Below are 26805 nucleotides of genomic sequence, written 5' to 3'. Positions count from 1 at the left end.
TGGAGGAAGGAGAAGGGAGGGGCATTTAACGGTGGTGGCTGGTTCTGCGCCGGATCCGGGAGTCGGGCGGACGCCATTGTGATTCGGGGCCGACTCTTTTGCCTCTGTTAGAGGCCTCGAACTCCGAGGAGGAAGGCGGCGGTGTGATCGCTGGAAGCGGGACGGGCCCTGTTCAGTGCCAGCTCTGGAGCAGGGGTAATAAGCTGCGGAGCTCGGGATTCTCCCTCTCGGGGAGGGGGTTGTAAAGGCCGCGGGTGGGGGAGGGGAGGAAACGAAGTGCTAGCCTGGGGACGCCGAGGCCGCCTCCTTCCTCTCAGAATCGGGGCGGAGGAGCTTGATCCGGGACCGCGGGTACTAAGGGGAACCGGGCACAGGCCTCCTCTGCCGGCGGCCTTTCGTCCCGTGTTGGAGTTTGTGACGGTTGGAGGGGGCAGGCTGTGCGTCTTCGTTGTGGACGTGCGGCGGGCGAGGGCAAGGGGCTTGAGCCCTGTTTTGGCCTTTGGCTACCTCCTCCTCGACGGGGGTGAGGACGGTCCTCCGGGGCGGGCCAGGAGTGTCACGAGTGAGGTATTTAATGAGCGAGGTGTTGAAGACAGGGAGGCTTAGGGCTCTGCCAACCCAGGTTCGAATTGAAGGGACTTTGCCAGCCCCTTAGATGGGATAAAGGTTTGCTCATTGATCGTCCCAGATCTTGAGTATCGTGATACTTTGGGATTCCTTTTGTATTGTGGTAAGTTATATGTTATTCAAATTGAACTACGTGGTGGTATGTATAAAAACGGACCTGTTGGCGTAAGAAGTGAAATATGGAAGGCACTAGTAGTTGAATACAGTACTCCCTCATTTTGTTGAAACTGCGTAGAGAAGATGAATGTGTACACACAGCAAAAATACTACAATTCTTTTTTCCTACGAACAGATGTAAATATATGGGGAACATCTCTGTCTTGGTAGTACATTGATCACGACCGTTGTCGTTTGGCGCTATTAAGAGCAAAGGTGCCAAGTGAAATTGAGTAATTTTTTTTCGGTTTTGTAGGATGTTTTAGGTTTTGTTTTTTCTTTAATAAAATAATTTTAAAATTTCCCCTTTTCTTTCTCTCATCTGTTCGTTTCTGTCTAGGACTAAGAGATAAGGTTAAAGATGAATTTTTGATTTAAAATCAAACAGTATACTGTTGTTAAAAAGGCAGACACACACTGTAACTAGATTTTTTCTTTTCCGTGAGATAAAATTGTGTTTCAGAAATGGGGTCAGTATTTGATTTACAGCTCTACAGCATTTTGTGAAACAGCAGTGGCGTAGGAGGCATTAGAGGCCGCTCTGGGTTTGAGTCTTGATTTCGCCATAATTATTTAACCTCTTCCTAGAGTTGAAATGAGGATTAAATTAGATGAAATAGTGTGTAGCAGTCAGCACGCTGGGGGACATAATACTTGCAGAATGAACTTTGGATGAATGTAAGCAGTTGGAAATGATACTAAGTCCAGTTGTTTATATTCATGCATTCTTCAAATTTTACTCTCCCTGTAATATGTCCCTCACAGAGTACTGATTGCTTCTCAACACACACAATAATATACACTTATATAAGTTCTATACTACAAATGTTTTTAGATAAGAACATTTTACAGCTCTTCGTTTGCCCTAAATTATACCACAGATATCAGCATGGTCGGTAAGCATAGTCCTGAGTTTTTTTCTGAAGTTGCGTGCTGGGTCAAATGTCATGAATAAGAATGGTTAAAAATTCCTGCTTATTTAAGTACAGGCAATTTCTGTTTCTGTCACATTGGTAAGAGAGCTTAATTTCCCAGGTAAAGCACAAAGATGCCCCTATATAGACATGTACATATGTTCTATGTGAAGGTGTCAGATAATCAGCTTGAACATAAAAACATCCATGGCCCCAGTTTTTAACCAGCTACATATCCATTTCACACAGCTGTTCATCTGGTATATGTTCAAGAGTTGCCCGCTTAATTTTAGGAAAATAATTGTAATGGTGTAAAACTATCAAATAATGTAAAAATTTTTGAAAGTTTGTTATTTGTTGTATTTTAGCTACTAGATTAGGGCTTCACATTACAAGAAGGAGGTTGACACAGCTTCCACCTTCCACAACTCACAATTTAATCATCAGACTAATGTATAAACAACAACTGCTATTATCTTAGTGTAAGTATTGATATATGGTAGTATTGTGAGAGCACAGAGAAGAGGTGTTTGATCTTGGGGGAAATTTTTACAGGAAGTATTACTTGAACTGAGATGTGAAGGATGATTAGGAGTTTGATAAGGAAACTGAAAGTCATGGTATCATGGTTTGTTTTAGGAATATACAGTTTGTTCCCCATAGCTGAAACAATTGAATGGAGGGTTAGAGCATGACATGAAAGACCTTCAGTACTGTTTTTGAAAGTTAGCGCTCTATGCTGTTGGGAATAAAGAGCTGTTGTGTCCCTAAGCCAAATAAAAAATGATTTTAAATTATGTATGCTGATACATCCTTCTGTTACTACAGATAATTAAGTGCTAGTAATAAAGAACAGTGGGGAATGCATAAGTGAAATGCACAAGGTTGTATCAAACCTCATTTTTAACCAACAAATTAAACTTAACTAATGAACATTTTAGCTGTTAAATAACTTAATCAACAACTGATCACATTAGTGTAATTACAGTTTAAAACTGAGTAAAGATTTTGAGTTCTTACTAAGATCTACTTGAATTCACTAAAGCAGAATTATAGTGAAATAATTTATCTTCTCACAATTATTATTTTGCAGAAATTCGATTTTTAATACACTTGCTAATCATAAGATGAACACAGAAATGGGGAGCAGGATAAAATTATAATTTGAGAGTTGGCTGCGTTTTACTTTTCATGATCTTAATTTTTAACTTTTCTTCTCTGGTCCAAACTCATGTGGTGAAAACTGGTTTTTCTTGTTCTCAAATGTATTTCTCTGGCTCTACTGGTTAGACTAGATAAGTTGAACACCTGGTTTTAAAATTACCTACTGTCATATACCCACTTTTGTCAATAACTTTAAGAAGGCATATTTTGAACCTTAAAAGTTAGTTTTCATCTCTTCATTATGATCATTGCACTTCAGTGTAACGTGTTTCCCACTTTCAGAATAACTCTAAAATGGTTTCCAGTTATGGAATGAAGATTGAAACTTGACACAGATTAAATACACTTCAAAGGAGGACAGATTACTTCAAAGTATTCTAACGTAGACTTAACATCATAGTCCTGTTTTTCGTGGAGATGTTGAACTTTTTTCTAGTTATTGATAGTATTTTTTAAGACCTGTCTGTACCTTTATGTGTTAAATATTTGTCAGCTAAAAATCAAGGCATTTTTTTAAAGACCCCACAAGTTCTGTGCTTTAGAAGTGCTTTCCTTATGTGACTACCTTTAGTTTTCATGTCTCCATGTTCACTAGGATCAATAAAACACTAGGATTTCCCATTAAGAAAAAAAAAGTTTTTTCCCAGAAGCAGATTTTTTAAACAAAAGGATATACCAAATAGAGGTAAATAAAGGAATTGTAACTGTGTTTATATTTCTGGAAGATTATTGGCTATTGAAATACATTGGTATTTTCTATGATAACTGTGGTCTTAATGCCATGAATTTATTGTATAGTAATGTTGTGCTTTTGGTAATTCAGTAACTGTAACTCCCCTGGATATTAAAGACGAAGTCTAAGTTAGACCCTGAAATCGAATCAGATTTTTCATAAGACCGGATGCATAATGATAATTGTAGGAAAGTAAAAGGAATAAGTTACAAAGCTTTACTTTATTGCTACGTAACGCAGCACCTCAAAACCGTGTGGATTAAAACTACTGTTTACAGTGTTTTTACAGTTCTCTGTGCCTGTTGGGTAGTTCTGGTTTCCCCTGGGTTCACTCATGTATCAGTTATTCAGCTGAAGGATTTCTCAGGCTGGCACGTCCAAGATGGCATCACTCACATTTCTGGCACTTGGTGTTGGTTAAACATGGAGGCTTTGCTTAGTGTGGTCTTTTATGACATGGGGGTCCCAAGACAGCATTCCAGGAGAGTGAAAGTGGAAGCTATAAGACTTCTTACAGCCTTGGAAATCATATGTCATAGTGTATTCTTAGTCAAAGTAAGTCTCACAAGGTGGCCCACACTCAGGGGGTGGGGAAATAGATTCCACCTCCTCTCAGGCAGACCAGCTAGAGGACAATGCAAAAGGGTCTGGGTATTCAGCTGGGAGGGATTTGTAGCCATACTTTGTAATTACCACAGGTTGCTTAGAATATTTTAAGAACAGACATTCTTAAGGATGTCATCACTGGGATTTGCTTTAAAATAGAGGAGGGTGAAGTAGTCAAATGTTGATAATTGTTGAAGAATGTTGTTTGGCTTCTGGAGGCTTATTATTGTCTCCACTTTTGTGTAAGTTTGAAATTTTTTCATAGTAAAAAAAAAATTTTTTTAAGCGTATTCAGGTAATCTAAACTCCATTTTGCAAAGTGATTTTGACCTTATTTTCCATTTATTATTACCAGAATAGAATAGTACTCTGTTGCTTAGTATTTACTACTTCCTTTGTGGTATACAGATACTAAGGGGTATAAACTAGCAGTACTACAATTTATAAAGGGAATTGTTTTTAGGAGTTCTTTATAGATTTTATTGTAATGTAAGATAAAAAAAAATCTTTTCTTCTGCCAGTAACTTTCCCTTAATTATCAAAGTTAGGTCAAATACATTAAAGAAGTTTTGGAAAACTAAGTTAAGAAAACAAAACCCACCCAGATGTACAGTAAAATGTGAATAATGGCTATTTTTCCCCCAATTTCGTATGCATATACTTATGTGAGGTATGTACGTTTTCTTTACTCAGCAGCAAGTATTCTCCTGTACATAAATCTGAATGATTTTAAAAAGTCTTCACTATGTATTAAAGACAAATTTCAAATAATGAAAAAGCCAAAATAATGCCTACTAAGCTGTTCGTATGAAAATCTTTTAACATCTGATGGTATTGCTTAATAACAGCTGGTATTTGAGGATTATATACTGTGTGCCAGCAAAGCTCATGATATACCTGTAAAGTTGGTACTATTATTATTCCCATTTTGTAGGTGAAGAAATTAAGCATTAGATTAAGGCTAGAGTCATACCAAGTAAGGGACAGACTTAAAAGCTAGCATTCTCAAATACTATGTTTTTACAAAAGTTAGAAGTTGGCTCATATGCTAAAAATTGGGCAGTGCTTAATTTATCTTGCCTATCCTGTTTCCTGTTTTGGAAAAAGAACCTTTGTTAATGAATAGTTTTAAAATAAAGGGAAAGTCTTAGGTGTAGGTTGTACTGTTTGTTAGTATGAATGGGGCTGGAGCCTTTTTGTTTGTCTGGTCATTTGGTTTATGACTACTATGTGACTGTTGACAGATCCTGAACAAGACTGTTATTGTAGGAAGGGGACACAGTGATTTGTAGAGGATCACATGAGAGGATCTGAGAGGATACATGTTATTTGAGAGATCCCTTTATAAGCAGAATCATCGAAAAACCTTTGAGCGTTGCTCTGCTATTTCTCTTAGGAATTAACAGCTTTCCAAATTTGGTAGAAAACAAAAATTCAAGTCCTATTTGGTAGACAACTTTACGGTGCTCAGAAAAAACTTTACTCTTAAGTAATGTGTAGAACTCCTTTGTTCCAAGTGTTTTCCTATACTGCCTGAAGTTTTTCAGTTTACTTTTTCATAGTGCCCTAAATTCTACTAATTAGACATTCAGTGGGGGGGGGGGGGGGGCGGGGCTACCAAGAGTGATGAGATAGAAGTTACAGTTCAAGCAGAAGGCAAGGAGGTAGCATATGTGTATGGGAAAAAGTAAAATCAGTGTAAGTGATTGAAAATCAGTTAGCCCAGATTGCGCTCCTGGGTTTTCAGAACTATTTCTAGCATGCTTCTAGACCTCTTTTGGGTACTTCAGGCTACCTGTTTTTTATAACCAACTCATCTTGGTGTGCTTCTTTGTCCTCCACTCCCAACTCCCTGCAAATAAATAAAGAGAAAAATGTTTTTCATCAGTATGCTGAATAATCCAATCCCCACCCCACCCCCATTACATTCCTTTCTACTTGGGATGTTCTGAATCTACCTTCTATCCATATTTTGGCTCTCACTAATTTGTTTGGAGCCACTGTGTCTCTTCCTAATAACTTGTCCTTAGTTTGGGGTGTGGGTGGGTGGTTTGTTTTTAGCTGCCTCAAAATTTTTAGTAGATACTGAGCCTACTAAAGCCTATAGCAGTGGTTTCTTTCCCATGGTTCCACAAAGGTAATAAGATTATTGACTTTCAGAATTGTAAGAAATTCAGGGAACTATATAAATCTATTATTAAGGCTAGGCAAAACTGAAGTTTTGTTGGACCACTGATTGTTTCATCTTTGAAAGCTCTAATTGCCTGTCAGGAACTTAATTTCTGGGATCCTTAGGGAGAAAAGTAATACACAACCTGCTTGTAAAAAGCTTCAGAATTGTTGCCTTATTAAAGTACAAACTTCCGAGCAAAGGACACAAGATTGCCTTTACAATCCGGATATAATCTACCTTATGTATTTATTTCCTTGAGAGTCCTTCATGTTCTCCTTTTCCATGCCTTTGCTTTCATCCCTAACACATTATTTTCTATTTTCCAGTTCTTCAACATGCTTTAGCATCTTTATGTTTCCTCCTCTTTTTTTATATTCAATCTTCAAAGGTCAACTCAGATGACACCTCATCTGAAATCTTTCTCATCTTGTTGGAACTTTTGGATCCCCATTCAATGCTCCCATAGCATTTTCAGAGTTTTCTTAAGTGTAATGATTTTTAGCAGTCTGGTATGAATGTGTAATCTAGCAATTAGTGTAATTGCTAATTATTTTAGTTGGTTTTTTTGGGGCTTCTTGACTGTGATCAAATCACTTCAGCCAATTTCTCTTCAAATTTTTTCTGTGCTCTAGTTCTTTCCTTCTGTAACTTTACTTAAATGTACAGTAGTTTTTTTATTCTTTCCTCAGTGTCTCTTAAATCGTCTCTTGTATTTACCATTATCTGTTTTTCCAAACTTCATTCTGGATAGTTTTCCTCTAGCCTATTTCCCAGTTCCCTAGTTTTTCAGGTTTGCCTAGGCTACTGGTAAATGCATCAGTTTCCCAGTTTGCTAACATTAGGGCCATCTCTTCATCTGGTTCTGTTGATTTTTATCTCTTGATGATGGACTGTTTTTTTTTTTTTCCTTGTATTTTTGTGTCTTAATTTTTGATTGAATGGGAAACAGTGGAAATAAAAGAATAGTAGAGACTGAGATCAATAATTTTGATGCCTGGATGTGGACATACTCTTCTGTCACTGTTAGTGTGGTGGGTTGAGTTGGTTTAGTCTGTAGTTAAGGCTGGGTTTGAACTTTATTATTGCTTTATATATTTTCAAAGTATTGCAGTAGTGGATTGCTGCTGCATGGTGCTTAGTGTGAGGCTGGAGTGCTGGAGGATTTCTTTGAGTATTCTTTCACTAGCCTCAACTTCCTGCAGGCCCTGCACATCTGCACCACTAAGGCTCTAAAGCTGTTGTAACTCCCTCAGCAGTAAACTGCTGCACCTTCCTATTGGAGCAAAGTTCATGGTGAAAGGAGGTGTTCTATGTTTTATGCATCCATCTCCAGTCTTAGGTAAGCTCTGTGTGCCTGATCCTCAGAGGTGGGGCTGTCCCAAGATTTATGCCCTTCTCCCTGTCTCCTGGGTATAGCGTGCAGGCAGACTCCTGCCACATTCTCCCCACCAGGGTGAACTGAAACTAGGATTTTTTTTAAGGCGGTAGTTGGAAGTTAACTGGAAAAGGTAGGTTAGAGTTCTGGATACTGGGGCAAAGAATTTAGACTTTGCTTTTAAAGTAGTAGAAAAACAGTTGAAAGTATGATTGGGGAGTGGTGCTGTTACTAGTAGGGTGAAATAGAAACGAAGAAAATGTGTGGATTAATGATGAGTTCTCTTTAGACAAGGCCTAGTGTGGTATTATTAGAGACAAACTTTGTTGGTTTACTTAGAGTAGGCCTCATATTCAAGTAAAGTCTTGCTGAAAAACATTGTAAAATTCAATTTAAATTTGTCTGTTTTAGTATAAGTTGTGTGATAGGTTTTCAGTTGCATTTGACATGAGACTATGAGATCTTGTTAACTTGCAGATAGCATTAGGCACAGAACTTTGCATGTCAGGTAATGAGAGAATTCTTTGAGGCTTTTTACCTAGACTAAGAAAGTTTAAGTTAAGATTTATAGTGTTTAATGGGCCACCAAAAACATGAACTTGCTTTAAAGAACTCTTCAGAGGTTTCCTAGGAAGCCCAGCTGAATGAAATTACCTATTAAAAATGTAGTAATTTTTTACTAGGTAACAAGCCACAGGTTTATGAGACGAAAGACTACATAAATTTTGGAGTTGGTATGAATATCTGTTTTCCACTCCTCTTGCTCATGCCAATTACTATTAAAATGCCTGAAGGTAAGGGAACACTTAACAGTGATATTAAGACTAGTTGGGTAAACTAGCAGTTAAAAATCAGCTTCAGAGAATCTTCACAAGTTGAAAAGTTCAATATAGTAAAAATCTCAAATATTGATCATAAGATTTTTGTGGCTTTGTGGTTCATTACCTTCCTTCTGCATTTGAAGTTGAAGCAAGTTCTGAAGAATGGAAATGGAATGACCTCTTGGAGCTGTCAGTGCCTCAGCTTACTCAGACATAGATGTGTTGATAAGGAACATGAGCACACAAGTCCAGTGGATCCATCATGCCTAGGACTTGAGTGAGGCTCAAAGAGAGTAAAAATTAAGCATGTTAATAATGGAAGCTTCATAGCAATGAGGGCTGTATGCAAATTGAGTGGCAAGGCATAGCAGACAGGTACATATCTCTTCTTCTCAAGCTCATGCTTCACTATCCTATCTGACTTCACTTACAAAATACAAGTTCAGAGGTTAAAGTACTAATGATTTCAAGATGTCAGCAGTAGAGCTTTTAATCAAGCATAGGATCCCATGTGTCAGCATAGGTGGACACACATCTATAAACCAAGCCCTGGTGATAAGTTTTTATCTTATCACTAGAAAGACAGTTCAACTATCCAACTCTAGAATCAAATTTAAAGAAACTACATAGAGGCAAAAGGAAAGAAGGAGGCTATTATATTGACCACTGAGGAAAGATTGTACATATGAACTTTTTGTGCTTTACTCTTTAAGTCTTGGTTAAAAGCATTGAGCTTCAGATACTTTTTTCCTGCTAGTCTTTTTTTCTGGCTTATACCTTTTCCTTTAGAGCACTTATAACTGTTTAAGTTGTATGGTTATTTGTGTTTGTTCTCTACTAGACTACAGCTTCTTCATAGTCATTATCTTAGTAGGTTCAGTGTTGTCCCCTTTCCCTGTCCCCTTTGTTTGGTATTAATTAATGTGCCTAGCACATACTAAGCATGTAAAAAACTATTTCTTGAATGAATGAACTTGAAAAGATGCCTTGTAGTACCTTGTAAGTGGTCTGGTAGAAGTTTTTCAAGGACTGCTTATTTTAATTAATTTTATTTATTTTATTCTATTTTTTGTGCTTTTGACCTACAGCTTATACAACCAGATTACATAAGTTTTCTGGTAACACCTACATTGTCAAAATTCAATCAATTTATGTAGAGGAGTTGCCAAAAATAGTTTCATGCAGTATAAATTATAGCTCTCGGAGGACCCTGCCTCTTTGCTTTCTCCCAAGAGCTTTGTTTTGAGAGATTTCCTACTAGGTTAGTTTTATTCTGCAGTAAGAATTGGGTATAAATATAATCAAAGTAAAATACGAGAGGTATGATTAAGAAGCACTGTTATTAAAGAACCATCTATAGACCTGTATCTTTTTAAAGACATTTTATCTTCCCTTTTAAAATCCTCAACAAATACAGTCCCTTGTTTAGTGTTTGTAGAGCCTTCTTGATAAAATAACAAATTTGCTACTTGTTAAATCTTTTATGGGCTGTTGCATGTCAGTATTTAACCATTAGTATTCTTTCTACTAACGTATGCCTTCTTTAAATGTCCAATTCATAATTCACCTTTTTAATAAAAATTTTTATATGGATGTATATATAGAATTTATAAAAAGCTGAAGGAAGTAAAGATTTATGTTAGGTGACTGTATGCTTTGTCATTCAAACCAGGCCACTTTTAAGAGACAGTGCAAGTACTATTAATAATTGTCCCAGGATAATGAGCACAAATTAGGACTTTTCTTGCCATAAACTGGGACTGGTCTAGGCAAACCAGGAAATATGGTCATCTCTGCTTAAAAGGAAAACAGCAGTCCTTTGCCTCACCCTTTACCTCATTCCCAGTCCCGCTTTCCATAGGCAGCAATCCTCACCTTTTAGCTGTTTTAGGATTTACCTTCATATTTCTAAATGATGTGTTCATGATTTTTTAGTATTATATATGTGCTTTTTTATTCACCATTGTGGTGGCTCAATCACACAGCATGTTTGTAGCAAAATTGATACAGTAATCTTATGTTTACACTATCTTAACTATATAAATATTAAAGAGTTCACCCAAACACTGCAGCATCTCCTTTCTTGAACAATCAATAGCTCTGTTTTCCCAAGTTACAAAATTAATGTATTAAATTTGCCTTTTGTTCTAAGTACTCAGCATTTTTTTCCCAATTGTATTATCATCTCTGCCACGAGCCAAAATAGTTTCCGTATGATGCTATTTTTTCCTGAGAATTTGCTTCCATTTTCTGTGATCCTGTTCCAGTCTTGATCAGTTGCTCCCTATGCTTTCCACATAATTTTGTAACTGTTTCCTGGGTTCTGTGTCTGGTTCTTTAATTCTTTACACTCCTGTTTTCCTAGGACCTGCTCTTCATTTAACTAACTTCTTATGGTTTTGTTTTTTAATAGTTTTTTTAAATCTTTCATGTCTGAATACTCTTTTCTCCACCTCACATTTAGTTGCTAGATAGGAGTTCAATGCTAAATTTTTTTCTCAGTACTATAGGCATTGCTTTATTGTCTTGAGAGTTTTTAAAGTTGTAATTAAGAAGCCATTCTGATTACTTTTCTTTTGTATATGACCCATTTTTCCATTCTTGTAAATTATAGAATCTTCTCTTTCTTTCTGATGTTCTGAAATTTCAAGATGATAAATGATACTTAGTGTTGGTCTTTTTTCTTTGATCCTGCCCAGTACTCTTGACCCCTTTCAATGTGGAGATTTGTGTCCTTCAATTCTAGAAAAGTTCTTTCTTTTTTTTGATAATTTTCTCTACCTTATTTTCTTTTTTCTCTCTTTCTGTAACCATACTTACGGTCAAATGATCGATAACTCCCCTGGACAATTCTCCTGTTTTTTGAGTTACATTTTCTACTTCTGGGAGGTGTCCCAATCTTTCTGTTGGTTTATTTTAGTGTATCACATTTCTTTTTTAAGTGTGTAACATTTTGAATTTCCACAAGCTGTTCATTATACTGATTGCTTTCTCAAGCATCCTGTTTTTATTTTATGAATGAATGTCTTTTGCTCCCTTTGAGGATAGTAGTTAATTAGCTCCTTTCCCCAGATTTTCTCTTAAGTTCCTTTTTTTGTTATTTACTTTAGTCTTATGGGAGGTTTTCCTTGGATACCTAGTGATCCTTGATGTTTGTCTATTAGAGGGAAGCACTAAAAAAAGCTGATTAGAAACTCTTAGTGACTAGTGGACTTTGCTTTGGGTAGGATGGTCAAATGGCAGGCTAGCTGTGTAATTGGAAGCATTCCAAATGTCAGTATCCAGAAATTTTATCTCAGGTATTTTGTTTGGTTTTCTGACAGCATTGTAAAAAGAGCACCAGGAAAGAGTTTTTGGGTCTCAACATTGAATATATAGATTTTCTTTTATTCCTTATACTTAACCTTTGCAGAGATGGTTGTATATTTCCTGGGTGGGGGTGGGGAGGGTTACATGGGAGATCCTTATTCTCCAGAGAATAAATATCCTGTTTTCGGAAGAATGGTACTAGGGGGAGAATTGAGGGTTTTACTGCTCCAACTACAGATTTTAATTCAGCAACTCCATGCATCATCCCTTTTTTATGATACCTTGTATCTCCAGGTCTTGATTCTTTCTAGGATGCTAAGGCCAACTGCTTTGCTTCCAGTTCCTACCTCTTTCTAGAAAGTACCTAGGGTGTATTTTTTATCCTTTCTGCTGAATTACTCTACCTCTCCTCGGACTTTTTTGGATTTTCCAAATATAACATTGAAATCTCTTGCCTATTATGGTCCCTTTTCCTATTCTTTTCATAGTTAAAGCTTTTGGATTCATCGACTGTCATTTTATAGGGGTTTTGGAAAGAGGGACCAAAACAGATGCATAAGGATAACCTTGTCATGTTTAACTGGGACTTCAAACAGACCTTTTCTGATAAGCTATCTTTGATTTAATCATGTCCCAGAGTGTAGCTTTTACTCTGGTTTCTCATTAGCTAGATACTCTTAGTCGAATAATTTTAATTGATATTAGGCTTGTGTTATATCTTTTTCATGTTTGTTGTGTATCCTACTGCAGTATTGGCCATATGTTTTGTTGATGTTTTTGCGTCTTCATCCTCTTTTCTGTCATTGCTTGACACCCTGTTTTTGAGGCAGATATTGAAAAAGGAAATTCTTTTGTAGTAACTTTTAAGGTAGAATGATGCTAAAACTTAGCTGATAAGTTAATGAGTTGAAAGTGAATTAGATATTTTTAACTTAAATGTTTAGATTTGAAGGTTTTAATACAGCAAATACACCTATCTAGGCAAGTGAAGTACATTTTTCTTGCCTTAATTTCAATCCACTACCAGAAAAATAAGGGAATAATTTTTGACCTTGAAAGTGGGTAACTGGGAGGAGTTGAAGAGATTATTGTGATTTTTTTTTACTGTTACTTTCTTTTGCCCTTCTCTTTTTACTCTCAAGACTGGTGGTATCTCAGTTGTTCAGAGGCCTCATTGTAAATCCTCTCCCCAGAAAACTTTAAAAGTTTTTCTTTAATTTATAAAATTAATGTTTTTATAGCAGCCTTACTTGTAATAGCCTAAAACTGGAAACAGTCCAGTGTCCATCTGCAGTAGAATAGACAAATAAATTGTGTGTATTGATACAGTGGAATATTACATAAACTAATCAGAGTGAACTTACTACAACTGCATGCAACAGCAGAATTAGTCTCACAAATATAATGTTGAGCAAATGAAGCCAGACATAAAGGAGTACATGTTGTATGAATCCACTTATAGAGAGAGTTAAAAAATAAGGCACAGCTAATGGTGACTCTTGGCATGTGTTGAGGAATGTTTAGTGAAGAAAACTTAGAAATTATTCTCACTTTTGAGAAGGGGAGACAGGAAAACAAATTACAGTGTGTAATATGATGTCTTTAAAAAAGTATGTAAAAAGTGGAAGTAACACTTGATCTTGTTTTAAGACTATGCCCAGGAATTGAATGGGGAATGTATAGACTTTGCAGGCACATACAAAGTCCTGTGAGAGCATATTGTGTTAGGGAATGTACAGATACTACAGTATAGCTAATGCTATGAGTATCGAACATTCATAATAGGAATAACAAGAGTCAAGGGCTGATTCGTGTAGGATTTTATTTACTTATTTACTTTATTTATTTACTTATTTAGGCTGTGCCGGGTCTTAGTTGTGACACTCGGACTTCATAGTTGCCGCATGCAGAGTCTTAGTTGCAGCATGCATGCGGGATCTACTTCCCCGAGCAGGGATCAGACGCGGGCCCCCTGCATTGGGAGCGTGGAGTCTTACCAATTGGACCACTAGGGAAGTCCCTAGGATTTTATATAGAGGAAATTGAATAAGGAAAAGAGCTCAGGCTTTAGAAACAACAAACCTCAGTTTCTCATCACCACTTTTATCATGTTTGCTTCATTTTATGGGCAATAGGGAACCTTTGATGGTCTTCAGACCTCTGCCTGTAGAAGGAGAGTGATGATAATCTCACAGTTTACCATTCGGTTAATTTGCATGGTTAATTCTTGATTTGAGCTGATCATTAAGGAGAGGATTAAGAATCAAAGGTTTGCATGATTTCCAAAAGGCAATTAATCAAAATTTGCATTTCACAGGAAACATTAAGAATGGAGTCTAAACCTTCAAGGATTCCAAGAAGAATTTCTGTTCAACCCTCTAGCTCTTTAAGTGCTAGGATGATGTCTGGAAGCAGAGGAAGTAGTTTAAATGATACCTATCACTCAAGGGACTCTTCGTTTAGACTGGATTCTGAATATCAGGTAACATCTTAATTTGGAATGTGTGTATATACACAGTCTCATTTTCAAAATCCTTGGGGCCATGTGATTTTCTGGATTTTAGAAAAGTAGTAGTGTGTTTATAACACCCTCAGCTGGATCTGAGGCATCCTGTAATCAAAAGATTAATATATCTGCAGTGGACTGATTTAATGTTCCACACTAGCAAAAACTTAATGTTTTTCAAAGTTTTGAACTTAAGAATTTTGAATAAGGGATTGTGGTCATAAGTAAAATGTTCATAGTTTCCAAAGACTTGGAAACCTTCTAACCTAAAAGCATTGAAGTATCAGTTGAATTAACAGGCTGTCTTTTACATGAATTATGGGGTTTTATTTTTACAGTTAGTAATGAGTTTGCATTGATTCATAATCTACATAAAGCAATCTAAGTTCCTTTTATGTAGCTAATTTTCCTTAGGACCAATAACACTTTGGTTTTTGAAATAGCTTATTATTGTTATAACAATGGTTGTAGTATAAAACTGTAAATCTCAGAGGCATGGTTTGTAGCTTTAACACAGTTTATCTTGCTCATCTTTCAAATGTTAAGTTTATCGCATTATTGGCTGAACACCTCATTAAATCGCACGACATTTGCCAAAAGTCTGATGTTTCGGTAACTGACTCTAAGAGAATCCTTTAGTGAAAATGTCTGTTTAAGTCTTAAGTAATGTTTATATATTTATATATCATGCAATGTACTATATGATAAAGTCATTTGAAAGTTCTTCTGCGTAGTAATAAGCATTTTATAAAATACTCAGAGAAGCACAAATGAAATAAAATAATTTCTCTAAAATGCCTATATCTACTGCCAGCCTGCTGACATTATGTGTACTGTTTACTTGGACTTATTTTAAATGTTGTTTGATAATGTATTTTTTTTACTCTGTTGCTAGGCAAGAGTATGCTTGCCAGAGGTGCAGAATCACATATTTTCCATTCTACAGAAATGTTGTAGGTTAAATGATTGTGACTTGTTAAGAGCACACAATTGGGGTTTTTTCCTATATTAATAAAATTTTGTCTACTGATCTTTGTCTAATTTTTCGTATAGCTAATTAGTGAGGAACACAGACTCTGAAACGAGACCAGAAGTCTTGAATATATTTAGAAAACTTATTGCCATTCACTTTAAAGTAATATTTTCAGACTTTTTCTTCCAGTTCTTAATGTCATAGATTATTCTGAAAGTCTAATTTTTCATTGTGGAAGTTAAACAAATGCAAACATGAAAAAAAATTTTAAATGTTTTATTGGTTCTTAGTAAGATTAATCAGTTTTATAAATTTTGGTGTTTTCCTTAATGTTTTTCAGTTATTTTAAGTAGCTTCCGATCTTTTTCTTTCTTTCTTTAATGGGTTATAGGAATATTTCCAATCTTGTCAACTATTTGTAGGCTGCTTTGCTCTTTTAGTTTTGATTTAGGAACTGAAATTCCTGTGTTCTTGAGGAAAGTACTTTTCTGTTTCCTCTTCTGTGAAATGGTGACAATGGTAATTTTCTCACATAGTTACTGTTAAAATTAATTGGAAGAAATAATACATGTAAAGCACTTAGAACAACAGTGCCTGGACCCTAGTAAGAGTGCAGATGTTACAGGTTATAATTATCATTGTGACTGCTGTTGTTATCATTTCCTGGCTTTGCATTGGTTTAAAGAGATAATTAATATCCTTAGGGGATAGTATAATATGTTATCAGAATATTTAAATTATATATCACACATTTAGTTTTATTTAATATTCTTAAGATTATTCAGCAAGATGTGTACTTAATGAATGAAAGAGACCTTTGAATATCAAAGGGAACTTTTTTGGTTAATTGCTGATATTTTCTGACTCAAAACCATCTGGGACACAACACTCTTCCTCCCCCCTTTTTTTAAAAATTATTTATTTATTTATTGGCTGCATTGGGTCTTCATTGCTGTGCACGGGCTTTCTCTAATTGCGGCCAGTGGGGGCTACTCCTTGTTGCGGTGTGTGGGCTTCTCATTGTGGTGGCTTCTCTTTGTTGTGGAGCACAGGCTGTAGGTACGCGGGCTGCAGTAGTTGTGGCATGTGGGCTCAGTAGTTGTGGCTTGCAGGCTCTAGAGCGCAGCCTCAGTAGTTGTGGCACACAGGCTTAGTTGCTCTGTGGCATATGGGATCTTCCCGGACCAGGGATTGAACCCTTGTCTCCTGCATTGGCAGGTGGATTCGTAACTACTGTGCCACCAGGGAAGTCCCTCCCCTTCTTTATTATACTTAGTGAACCTTGAGAAAGGAGGGTCAGAACAGGGCATAGTAGTTCAATCTCATTTACATTATGGATCAGATGATAAGAAAACACCTTATTTATACAGTGCTTGACATTTTGCAGCAAATTTTTAATCTTAGTTAAATAGGACAGATGCTTGTGTCATTTCATAAATAAAGATCTGAAATCTGGAAAGATAAGTGGTTTCTCCCAGTTCCAGGATTAGTATACAGTGTGCCTGAGCTGAAGAATCTAAGACTTCTGGATAGCATTGTGTCTTTGGCAAATATAGGTTCTAAGTTCCAAACAATTGATTTTCTAAATGTCTTTTGGTTCTTGGCCATTTGTAAGCTGGGCTGCCTCTGCTGTTAATCTTGCTGATATTTCTGTTACTCTATCTTTAAATTTTTGTTACAATTTGAATGGTAGAAAACTGTGATCACCTTAATCTCTTTGGTAACAGTAAATAGAATTTTAGATATTTTTGGAAAGAAAATTTATGTAATTCATATTGTTAAAAGTGAAAATTTGGGAGTATTCTGTGAATATGTAATTATTTTTGTTACTTTTATATATTTTTCTGTAACTTAATTTAAGCAACCCCTAATCCCACTTCTTGCTTTGTGGAGAGATTGATTACTTTTAATATGAAATAATAAAATAGGCTTTTTATGGAGGTTCTAGGTGTTGTTTTATTTTATTTTATTTATTTATTTATTTTTTTGCGGTACGCGGACCTCTCACTGTTGTGGCCCCTCCCGGTGCGGAGCACAGGCTCCGGATGCGCAGGCCCAGCGGCCATGGCTCATGGGCCCAGCCACTCCACAGCACGCAGGATCCTCCCAGACTGGGGCACGAACCCGTGTCCCCTGCATCCTCAGGTGGACTCCCACTACTGCGCCACCAGGGAAGCCCTCTAGGTGTTTTTTACAGTTTTTTACATCTTTTTCTAGTTTGTATATTAAGTTACAGAACTCAGTACTATTGCGTATTTTGCAAAGTATATATTTTCAAGAATTAAAATAACCAATGGTCATTAACCTTTTTTCTGCTCATTTTGGTTTGTTTATCTGCTACAAAGGTAGTTTCCAGGGAAATACATACATATATACATACACACACACACACACACACACGCACACGCACACGCACACACACACACACACACAATTGGACAAGAAAATGAAAATCAGGAAAATACAAATAAAATATTGAGAGTGAGTTAAGGTTGTTTATAACATTGGTATGCATTTGTAAGCCCTTGGCAGTATTCTAAAGTTAAACTTCGGCCCTTGTGTGGGTGGCAGGAGATCACAGGGAAACACAACCAGGTCTATAAGGTGTTTTGTTCATAAGGAAAAGGAAGCAGTGCTTGGCAGTGTAGTCTGAAAGCGGGGACAGTGAATGATATAGAAGACACTGTCTTCAGGGCAGTATTCATACTATAAGTATATACCTAGTTTAGTGAAACTATTTCTTGGTAAACAGTATATGCAAAGGACATGATGTCAAACTACAGGTCAGTGAAAACAGTTCTGTAAAGGGACAACAGAGTGATCTAAATATTAACATTCTTGTAGTCTGTCTTGATCCAGATATTAATCCTAGGATATTTTGAGGGATAAATGAACTCCTAGTCATTCCATTTTGTGTAAACATAAGGTTTCTTACCTAGATTTCTCATAAAGTTGGGCATCATGAATCCATACATTCTTAAGATCAGCTGTCTTTTTTGTGATAATTGAGAAGACTGCTCATTCTGAATAGAAACTAGAATGTAAGACTTCTGCATTAGCCTGGATATGGATACTCTCCAGCATGTGAATATTTAAAATAAAGAAGAGGTCAAAGTTTTAAGTTGTTGCTTATGGTCTGGAAAATTTTTAAGCAGGAATTGTCAGTCATCACAGTCAAGGCATTGATTCATGGAAATGAGGAGACAAGGAAGAGCATTTTATTCTGGACTTGCTTCCATTACTGTGCGTTATATGATTTCTCTTGATTAAGCGTTGTCCAGTGGATAACATTGGTTGCATTTGCAGCAATTGTTAAGATTATTTTTTTTAATAATAGCTTTATCGAGTTATAAATCATATAACATATGACTTGCCCATTTAAAGTGTACAGTTCAGTGATTTTTAGTATATTCACAGAATTGTGCAAACCATTGCCATAGTCAACTTCAGAATCTTTCATTACCTCAAGAGAATATCCCAGATCTTTTAGCTGTCACTAAACTGTCTCCCTCCTCTCCCCCTGAGCAATAAGCAGCCATTAATCTACTTTCTGTCTCTGTAGATTTCCTTATTTGGAACTTTCATATACATGAGTAGAAACATTCTGTATGGTCTTTTATTACTAGCTTGTCTTACATAGCATGTTTGTTTAAAGTTCATCTACATGATGATAGCAGTATCCGTATTTCATTTCTTTTTATGGATGAATAATATTCTATTGTATGGATGTACTACATTTTGTTAATTCATTCAACCACTGATGGACATTTGGGATGTTTTCACCTTTTGGCTATTACGAATAATGCTGCTGTAAGCATTCATGTGCAAGTCTCTCTGTGGACTAATGTTTTCAGTTATCTTGGGTATATACCTAAGAGTAGATTTGCTGAATCATACATACAATAACTCTATGTTCAGTTTTTTGAGGAACTGCTACACTGTTTTCCAAACCCGTTGGGCCATTTTATATTCCCACAGAAGTTATACATGAAAGTTCTGATCTCTTCATCCTTTCCTGTACTTATCTTACATTTTGATTCTGGCCATCCTGTCGTGGGTGTGAAGTGTAGTGTCTTGTAGTTTTGATTTGGATTTCCTTGGTGACTCAGGATGTTGAGCATTTTTTCATGTGCTGATTAGCTATTTTTATATTTTTGGAGAAATGTCTATTCAGATCTTTTGCTCATTTTTAAATCAGTTTATTTGTCATTTTATTATTGAATTGTAAGAGTTTTTAGTTTCAAATTCAAATTCTACTTTTTCATTGCTGATATGTAGTAAAACAATTGACTTTTGTATATTAACCTTGTATCCTGAAACCTTTCTATAATTATTAGTTAGTTCCAGGAGTTTTTCTTTCAGATTTTCTGTATAATCATGTCATCTGCAAGTAAGGTCTTTCTTCCCAATCTGTATACCTTTTACTTTATTTTCTTGCCTTATTGCATTAGCTAGAACTTCCAGTACAGTGTTGAAAAAAAGAGTGGTGAAGTGAAAATAACAAAGATCAGAACATAAATAAATGAAATAGAGACTAAAAAGACAAAAGAATAAGTGTAATAAGAGATGGCTTTTTGAAAAGATAAACAAAATAGACATATCTTTAGCTAGACTCACCAAGAAAAAAAAAGACTCAAATAAATAAAACCAAAAATGAAAGAGGAGATGTTACAAATGATACCACAAAAATAAAAAGTAGCATAAGGGACTACTATGAACAGTTATACACCAAAAGATTGGACAACCTTTAAGAAATGGATAAATTCCTAGAAACACAAAACCTATGAAGATTGAATCATGAAGAATTAGGAAATCTGAGCAGACCAGTAATGAGTAAGGAGATTTAATTAGTAATCAAAAGCCTCCCAACAAAAAAAGTCTGGGATCAGAACACTTATTAATTCTACCAAACATTTAAAGAAGAATTAATACCAGTCTTTCTCAAACTCTTCCAAAAAACAGAAGAGGGGTAACACTCCTTAACTCATTTTATGAGGCCAGCATTACCCTGATATCAACACTAGCCAAGGACACTACAAGAGAAGAAAATTAAAGGCTAGTATCCATGATGAACATAAATGCAAAACTCCTCTACAGAATATTAGCAAACTGAATTCAGCAATAATTTAAAAGGATCGTATACCATGGTCAAGGGAGATTTTATCCCTGGCTTGCAAGAATGATGGTTCAACATCTGCGTATTAATTAACATGGTACACTACATTAACTAAATGAAGGCTAAAAATCATATCATCTCAAATAGATGCAGAAAAAGTATTGAACAAAATTCAGCATTCGTTTATGATAAAAACTCAACAAAATGGGTGTCAAGGGAACGTATCTCATTGTAATAAAGGCCATATATGACAAGCCCAAAGCTAACATCATACTAACTGGAGAAATGTGGAAAACTTTTCCTCTGAGATCAGGAGCAAGATGAGATAAGGATGCCCACTCTTGCCACTTTTATTCAGTATAGTATTGGAAGTCCTAGCCAGGGCAATCAGATAAGGAAAAGGAATAAAAGGAATCCAAATTGGAAAGGAGGAAGTAAAACTATCAGTATTTGCAGATGATATGATACTATATATAGAAAAATCTAAAGGTCCCATCAAAAAACAACTAATAAATGAATTTGGTGAAGCTGCAAGATATAAAATCAATACACAAAAATCTATTGTGTCAGAGAAATTAAGAAAACAATCCAATTTACAGTTGCATCAAAAAGAATAAAATACCTAGGAATAAATTCAGCCAAGGAAGTAAAAGACCTCTACACTGAAAGCTATAAGACATTGATGAAAGAAATCGAAGAAGACACAAATAAGTGGAAAGATATTCCATGCTCATGGATTGGAAGAATTAATATTCTTAAAATATCTGTACTACCCAAAGCAGAGTATAGAATGGGTGAAGGTGGTCAAAAGGTACAAACTTCCGGTTATAAAATAAATCATGGGGATGTAGTGTACAGAATGGTGACTGTAATTAATAATACTGTATTGTGTATTTGAAAGTTGCTAAGAGAGTAGATATTAAAAGTTCTCATCACAAGGAAAAAATTATACTATGTAGTGGGGAATGTTAAGTAGAATTATTGTAGTGGTCATTATATATGTGTGTCTATATAATTACCTTGTGCACTAGAAACTGATATAATGTTATATATCAATATATGTCAGTTTTTAAAAAAAGTGAGAAAGGACATCCTTGCCTTGTACCTGATCTTGGTGTGAAGGCTTTTGAGTTTCTCTCCATTAAATATAATGTTAACTGTGCATTCTTTGCATTCTTTATCAAGTTGAGGAAGCTACCCTCTATTTCTAGTTTGCTGAGAGTTTTTAATCATAAAGGGGTATTGGATTTTGTACTTTTTTGGATTCAGTTTGCTAATTTTTTTTTTCTTGCTGCATCACACGGCTTGCAGGATCTTACTACCCTGACCAGGGATTAAACCCAGGCCACAGCAGTGAAAGCACCAGGTCCTAACCACTATACTGTCAGGGACTTCCTGATTTGCTCATATTTTGTTCAGGATTTTTGCAGCTGTGTTCATGAGAGAGAATGCTCTATAGATTTCTTTCCTTATGTCTTTGTCTGGTTTTGGAATTAAGGTAGTGCTGGCCTCATCATATCATAGAATGAGTTAGGAAGTATTTTCTCTGCTGCTTTCCTCTGAAAGAGATTGTAGAGAATTAGTATAACTTCTTCCTTAAATGTTTGATTGAATTCTCCAGTGAACCCATGTGGGCTTGGTGTTTTCTGTTTTGAAAGCTTACTCTTGATTCTTACTCTTTTATATATTCTAGTTACAAGTTCCTAATTAGGTATATGATTTACAAATATTTTCTCATTAAGGTTCTTTTTTGCTGTACTGTTTTAAGGGCATTTGCATTGGGAATATTTTTTAGCCTTTTTTAGAAGTAATTATTTTCTGAATGCAAATACTGACTTATACAATACTAATGGTAAATAAATAATGATTTCATTGACTGTCCTTCCCAAAAACCTCTTGTTGGAAGGGCAACCTAAATAAGTATCATGAAGATAAAAATAAGTAAATAAAATGAAAATTGGATGCCTGCTAGTAGTTACAGAATGTTTGTAAACTTCCCTTCCATCAAGTTTTCAAACTGTTTAATATGATTTCTCAGATACACAAAGTAGTATTCAGCTACTTTGGTTGGGCTAGACAGCCCCCTGCACATACCATACAATTTTCCTTTCTAATCACAGATAGCCTTTTGAGAGTAACCCATAAAAATTGTTTATTACAGGAGCCAAATCTGTTACTTATTTGGGGTAGAGACTGGAAATTTAGTGAAAATGAGAGAGAACTCCATGGAACTTGAATGGATATTTAATAATTCTATCCACTTCTTATTTTCATATGAATGTTCTTAGTCTGGAGGTAATGAATGCAAAAAGATTAATTGGACTTAACTAATTAAAAAACTAGTGAGTCAAGTGATACCATGAAGAGAGTGAAAAGACAACTTACAGAATGGGAGAAAATATTTGTAAATGATATGCTATCTGACAAGGAACTTGTAACCAGACTATGTAAAGAACTCTTACATCCTAACAATAAAAAAAAACCCAGCTTAAAATGGGCGAAGGACCTGAATAGACATGTGTCCAAAGATGTACAAATGGCAAATGAACGCATAAATAGATGCTCAACATCAGCCATTAGGAAATGCAAATGTACACTATAATGAGACACCACTTCATACCCACTAGAATGGCTAAAATAAAATTAAAAAGTGAGACAATAACAAGAGGTGACAAGGTTGTGGAGAAATTTGGACCCTCATAAATTGCTTGTGGGGTTTTAAACTGGTACAGCCACTTTGGAAAACAGTTTATTAATTATTCTAAAAGTCAAACTTCGAGGTATTATATGACCCATTAGTTACACCCAAGAAAATTAGAAACATGTCTACGCAAAACTTGAACACAGACGTTCATAGTAGCATTATTCATAACAACTAAGTGCAAACAACCCCAAAAATACTTTTTTAAGCATCTGGTGTCTGCAAGGCAGTATACTTAAGTATACTTTGGAGACAGACTCTTCCTGATTTCGTTTGGCCACCAGTAGTTTTAGATAGCAAAAGAGATAAGATAGTGTATAAATGAACCCCATCCTTTATTTAATTGTTAAAAGAATTCAGAGGGGGAAAAAAGCTAATTGCTTCACACTGAGAATATTTGAACAGTGGACAAAATTGAATTGGTAGGAACCAGGGAAAAGTTTGACTTTGAATTTAAGCCAGCAGAAAAATTGGTCAGACTTTATTTCTCCTCTCCTATACTGAGTATTTTTGTCTCTGGGATGACATATAGGTTACCTTTTAGAGTTGTGAGTCATGAAAATTGCCGAACAGTGAGTGTGTCTTTATCTCACCAGTGGCCAGTGCCAGAAAACTGTGGAGTGACTTTATAGACTTTTTGTTCATTTCTCACGTTGTCTCTAAATTTGATGAATTTTTATCTTTTATAATGGCTCTCTATTCCCATTACTTTCGTCCCAACAAACGAAAGTAATGGGAATTACTAGCATTTCTTGCTAGTCCAGTGACTTCCTGATTTGCCCACTTTTTGTCCATACCACTCTTTTAACCTTCCACAATGCTCTAAAGATCTTTGTAAGTAGTTGATCTGATGGTATTACCTCCTTCAGTAGCTCCTAAAGTCTTATTTGTGGAGGTGCTATTCAATAACAATTTGTCCAGTCCATGCAAAATGAGAAAAATAAGGACAAGTTAGGAATTTTGTACAAGTAAAATTTATTCACCTTACAAGTCTGTTTTATTCTGTTATGTTCTTGTTTTAGGAGCATATAAAATGCCCTTTTTAAAAGATTGGGGAATGGGGTTAGGTGGTATTCGCTATTCTCGTTTTCCTTACCTGTCAAAAGTGGCAGTTCTTCCTAAATTTTAAATCAAACCAGTTTTTTTTAATTTTTGGTCTTTGATATTCAAAGGTCTTAGAACCACTGGCCTGCAGGATTAAGTCCCTGATACCTTGACAATGGCACATAAAATGATTTCATTTTGAAATATCTCATGAATTTCGTCTCATGTGCTATTCCAGTTCATTGATTGGGGGCTCTGTGGACAGCTTGGTGTGAAAGGCTTGTGAGACCAAGTTTGTGCTAAGCTGAGGAGTTCTACGTTTAATTAGCAAAATATTGAATGGGCAAGGGATGGATGAAATCCTGATATGCCCATTCCTACTTTTTTCAGCTTTGCATCTTCTGCTTTTCCATGTATGTGCACAGTTTATTCTGTAGAGTTACCATGGACTAATACAGTTCCCTGAATGCATGCAGTATGCTTCTCATAATTAAAAGATAATCGGAGATCAAGTAAGTAGTGATGCCTTAGAAGAATTCCCATGGCAGAATAGTTGAGACATCTTTTTATCTTTTTGTGTTGTCTGTCTATAATCTCCTTCCTCATTTGCCTACTCAGTGAACTCCACCTATGGAGTTCATAGTTAATCATCTATGAATTCTCCCCTGCTTTCCTCATAGTTTTTTTTTTTTCTGTAAAACTTTCAACATATCTCCTATTACAGTACTTACTTACATTATACCTATTTATTTATCTGTACTCTAAAACTCTTTGATGGAGCACATTATTTGGGCTCTTATGTTTATAATACTAGGTTAATATAGACTGAATTTATGGCCCATGATAACATTCCATTTTTAACTTTTCTTTTGTCAAGAAATATAACACTTTAAAGAATGTTGTTTCATTTTAATATTCTTCAATAAAATGAACTACTTACCATCTACTTACATGTTAAAATGGTTTATAAATGTCTTTTTTCCTTTATTTCCTAGAATAAGTTATTTCCTAGAAATAACTTTTACGTTAGTGGTAAGTGTCTTCAAGCAATTCAGAGATTATGCGTCAAATTCGTCCTTCTTGGTCTCTTTCTGTGTTTGCGTGTGTGTGTGTGTGTGTGTACATTGTAACTTCTGTGTTATTTCATGTTGTTGTACATATAATTATATGTTTAAAGAAAAAACCTTGAGCTTAGAGTTTTACAGTATGTAGTTTTAGCTGTTTCTTCCTTCACTGATGAAGAAATTCCGTATATTAGGATTTTTTTTTAGTACCATTTATAGTGTTTTACTGTATTCCTGAGATGGACATAAGATCCAGATACATTTTGTATTAGTTGAAAATCTTATTTTTATAGTGGAGTATTCACAGTCACTTTCTGTATTGGTGCCTTTCTTGGTGTTCTGTTTATCTAAGAAGAGGAAACAAGGTTCCTCAAAAGGTTAATATTAAACCAGGAGAACAAAATGATTACATATAAAGTTTTTACTCTTCAGTGTTTCCTAGACTAGTGTTTATATTCAGTTACATAGAAGACATAATCTAAATCAGATTGGTTACCTAGCAAAGTACAATTAAAGTATAAAGTAAAGGGACAAGTGGTAGAAGGGAACAAAGACTATGAAAAACCTACATGGTAGAAAAATTTGTGTCTGTGAGGAATGAATGGTCCTTGGGAATTTATTAGAGCACTGTAGATTAAATGTAATATTTAAATTTAATATTTAAAAATTGCAAGTGTTTTATTGTTCCTTTAAAAAACTTTTTTTTAACTTACAGTCTACATCAGCATCAGCATCTGCATTACCATTTCAGTCTACATGGTATAGTGAGTCTGAGATAACTCAGGGAGCACGTTCAAGATCGCAAAACCAGCAACGGGATCATGATTCAAAAAGACCTAAACTTTCCTGTACAAACTGTACATCTACCTCAGCTGGGAGAAGTGTTGGACATGGTTTAAATGCAGTATCAGGTAATAATTAAATTTGTATAAATATAAATCACTGTGTATGTTTTGGACAAAAGCCCTTTTCCCAAGATGTAGTGTACTAATAAGCAAGTAGATTGCACATAAGACTGGGTCAGAAATAGAGCGGAGGTTCCAAAATCTTAACTAAGTTAGAACTGAAATTAACTCTTCATCTTGGATTTTTGTTCTAAATTTGGTACAGATATCTTACACAAACAGGATATTAGCAGATTTTAATTAATTAGAATAGCTGATACATATGGTAATAAAATTAGTAAAAGTGACATGTATTTTGCTGGTTACTATAGGAGGTAAATTTTTAAATTGTTAATAAGAAAGCCAGATTTACTGATACATGTTTCCTTAGCATATTTTTTGTAAATAATAAACATTGTGCTATATAACACATATTTTCAGAAAATGTAGAAATTCTTTAGTTAAACAAAAAATAGTTGGCGATATTCTAGTGGGAGTTCTATACAAGGAATTAGAAAGCTATGGTTCTAGTCCTCTAACTATGTGACATTGGACAAGTCACTTTACCACTCTGGTATGAAAGACTTACGCTTAAAGTTCCATGCTTAGTATCTTGTACTCACAGATACTAAGATACAG

The 26805-nt window shown here is 35.4% G+C and overlaps 1 protein-coding gene across 7 annotated transcripts in view; it reads left to right on the top strand.

The window, feature by feature from the left end:
- Positions 1-38: 38 nt before the first annotated feature.
- Positions 39-26805, top strand: part of MARCHF7 (membrane associated ring-CH-type finger 7) — a 49076-nt gene continuing 22309 nt past the window's right edge. For all 7 annotated transcript variants that reach the window (XR_009520163.1, XR_009520162.1, XM_060016734.1 and 4 more), the window contains exons 1-3: positions 39-195; positions 14196-14360; positions 25998-26193. Coding sequence is in view for 5 of the 7 variants with exons in the window: in XM_060016734.1 (XP_059872717.1) it covers positions 14208-14360; positions 25998-26193 (349 nt within the window). In the remaining 2 variants the exon portion in view is untranslated. The remainder of the gene's footprint in view (positions 196-14195; positions 14361-25997; positions 26194-26805) is intronic.

The sequence above is a fragment of the Delphinus delphis genome, chromosome 7 (assembly GCF_949987515.2).
Source record: "Delphinus delphis chromosome 7, mDelDel1.2, whole genome shotgun sequence".
NCBI lineage: Eukaryota > Metazoa > Chordata > Mammalia > Artiodactyla > Delphinidae > Delphinus > Delphinus delphis.
This window is presented reverse-complemented; position numbering and strand designations above follow the sequence as displayed.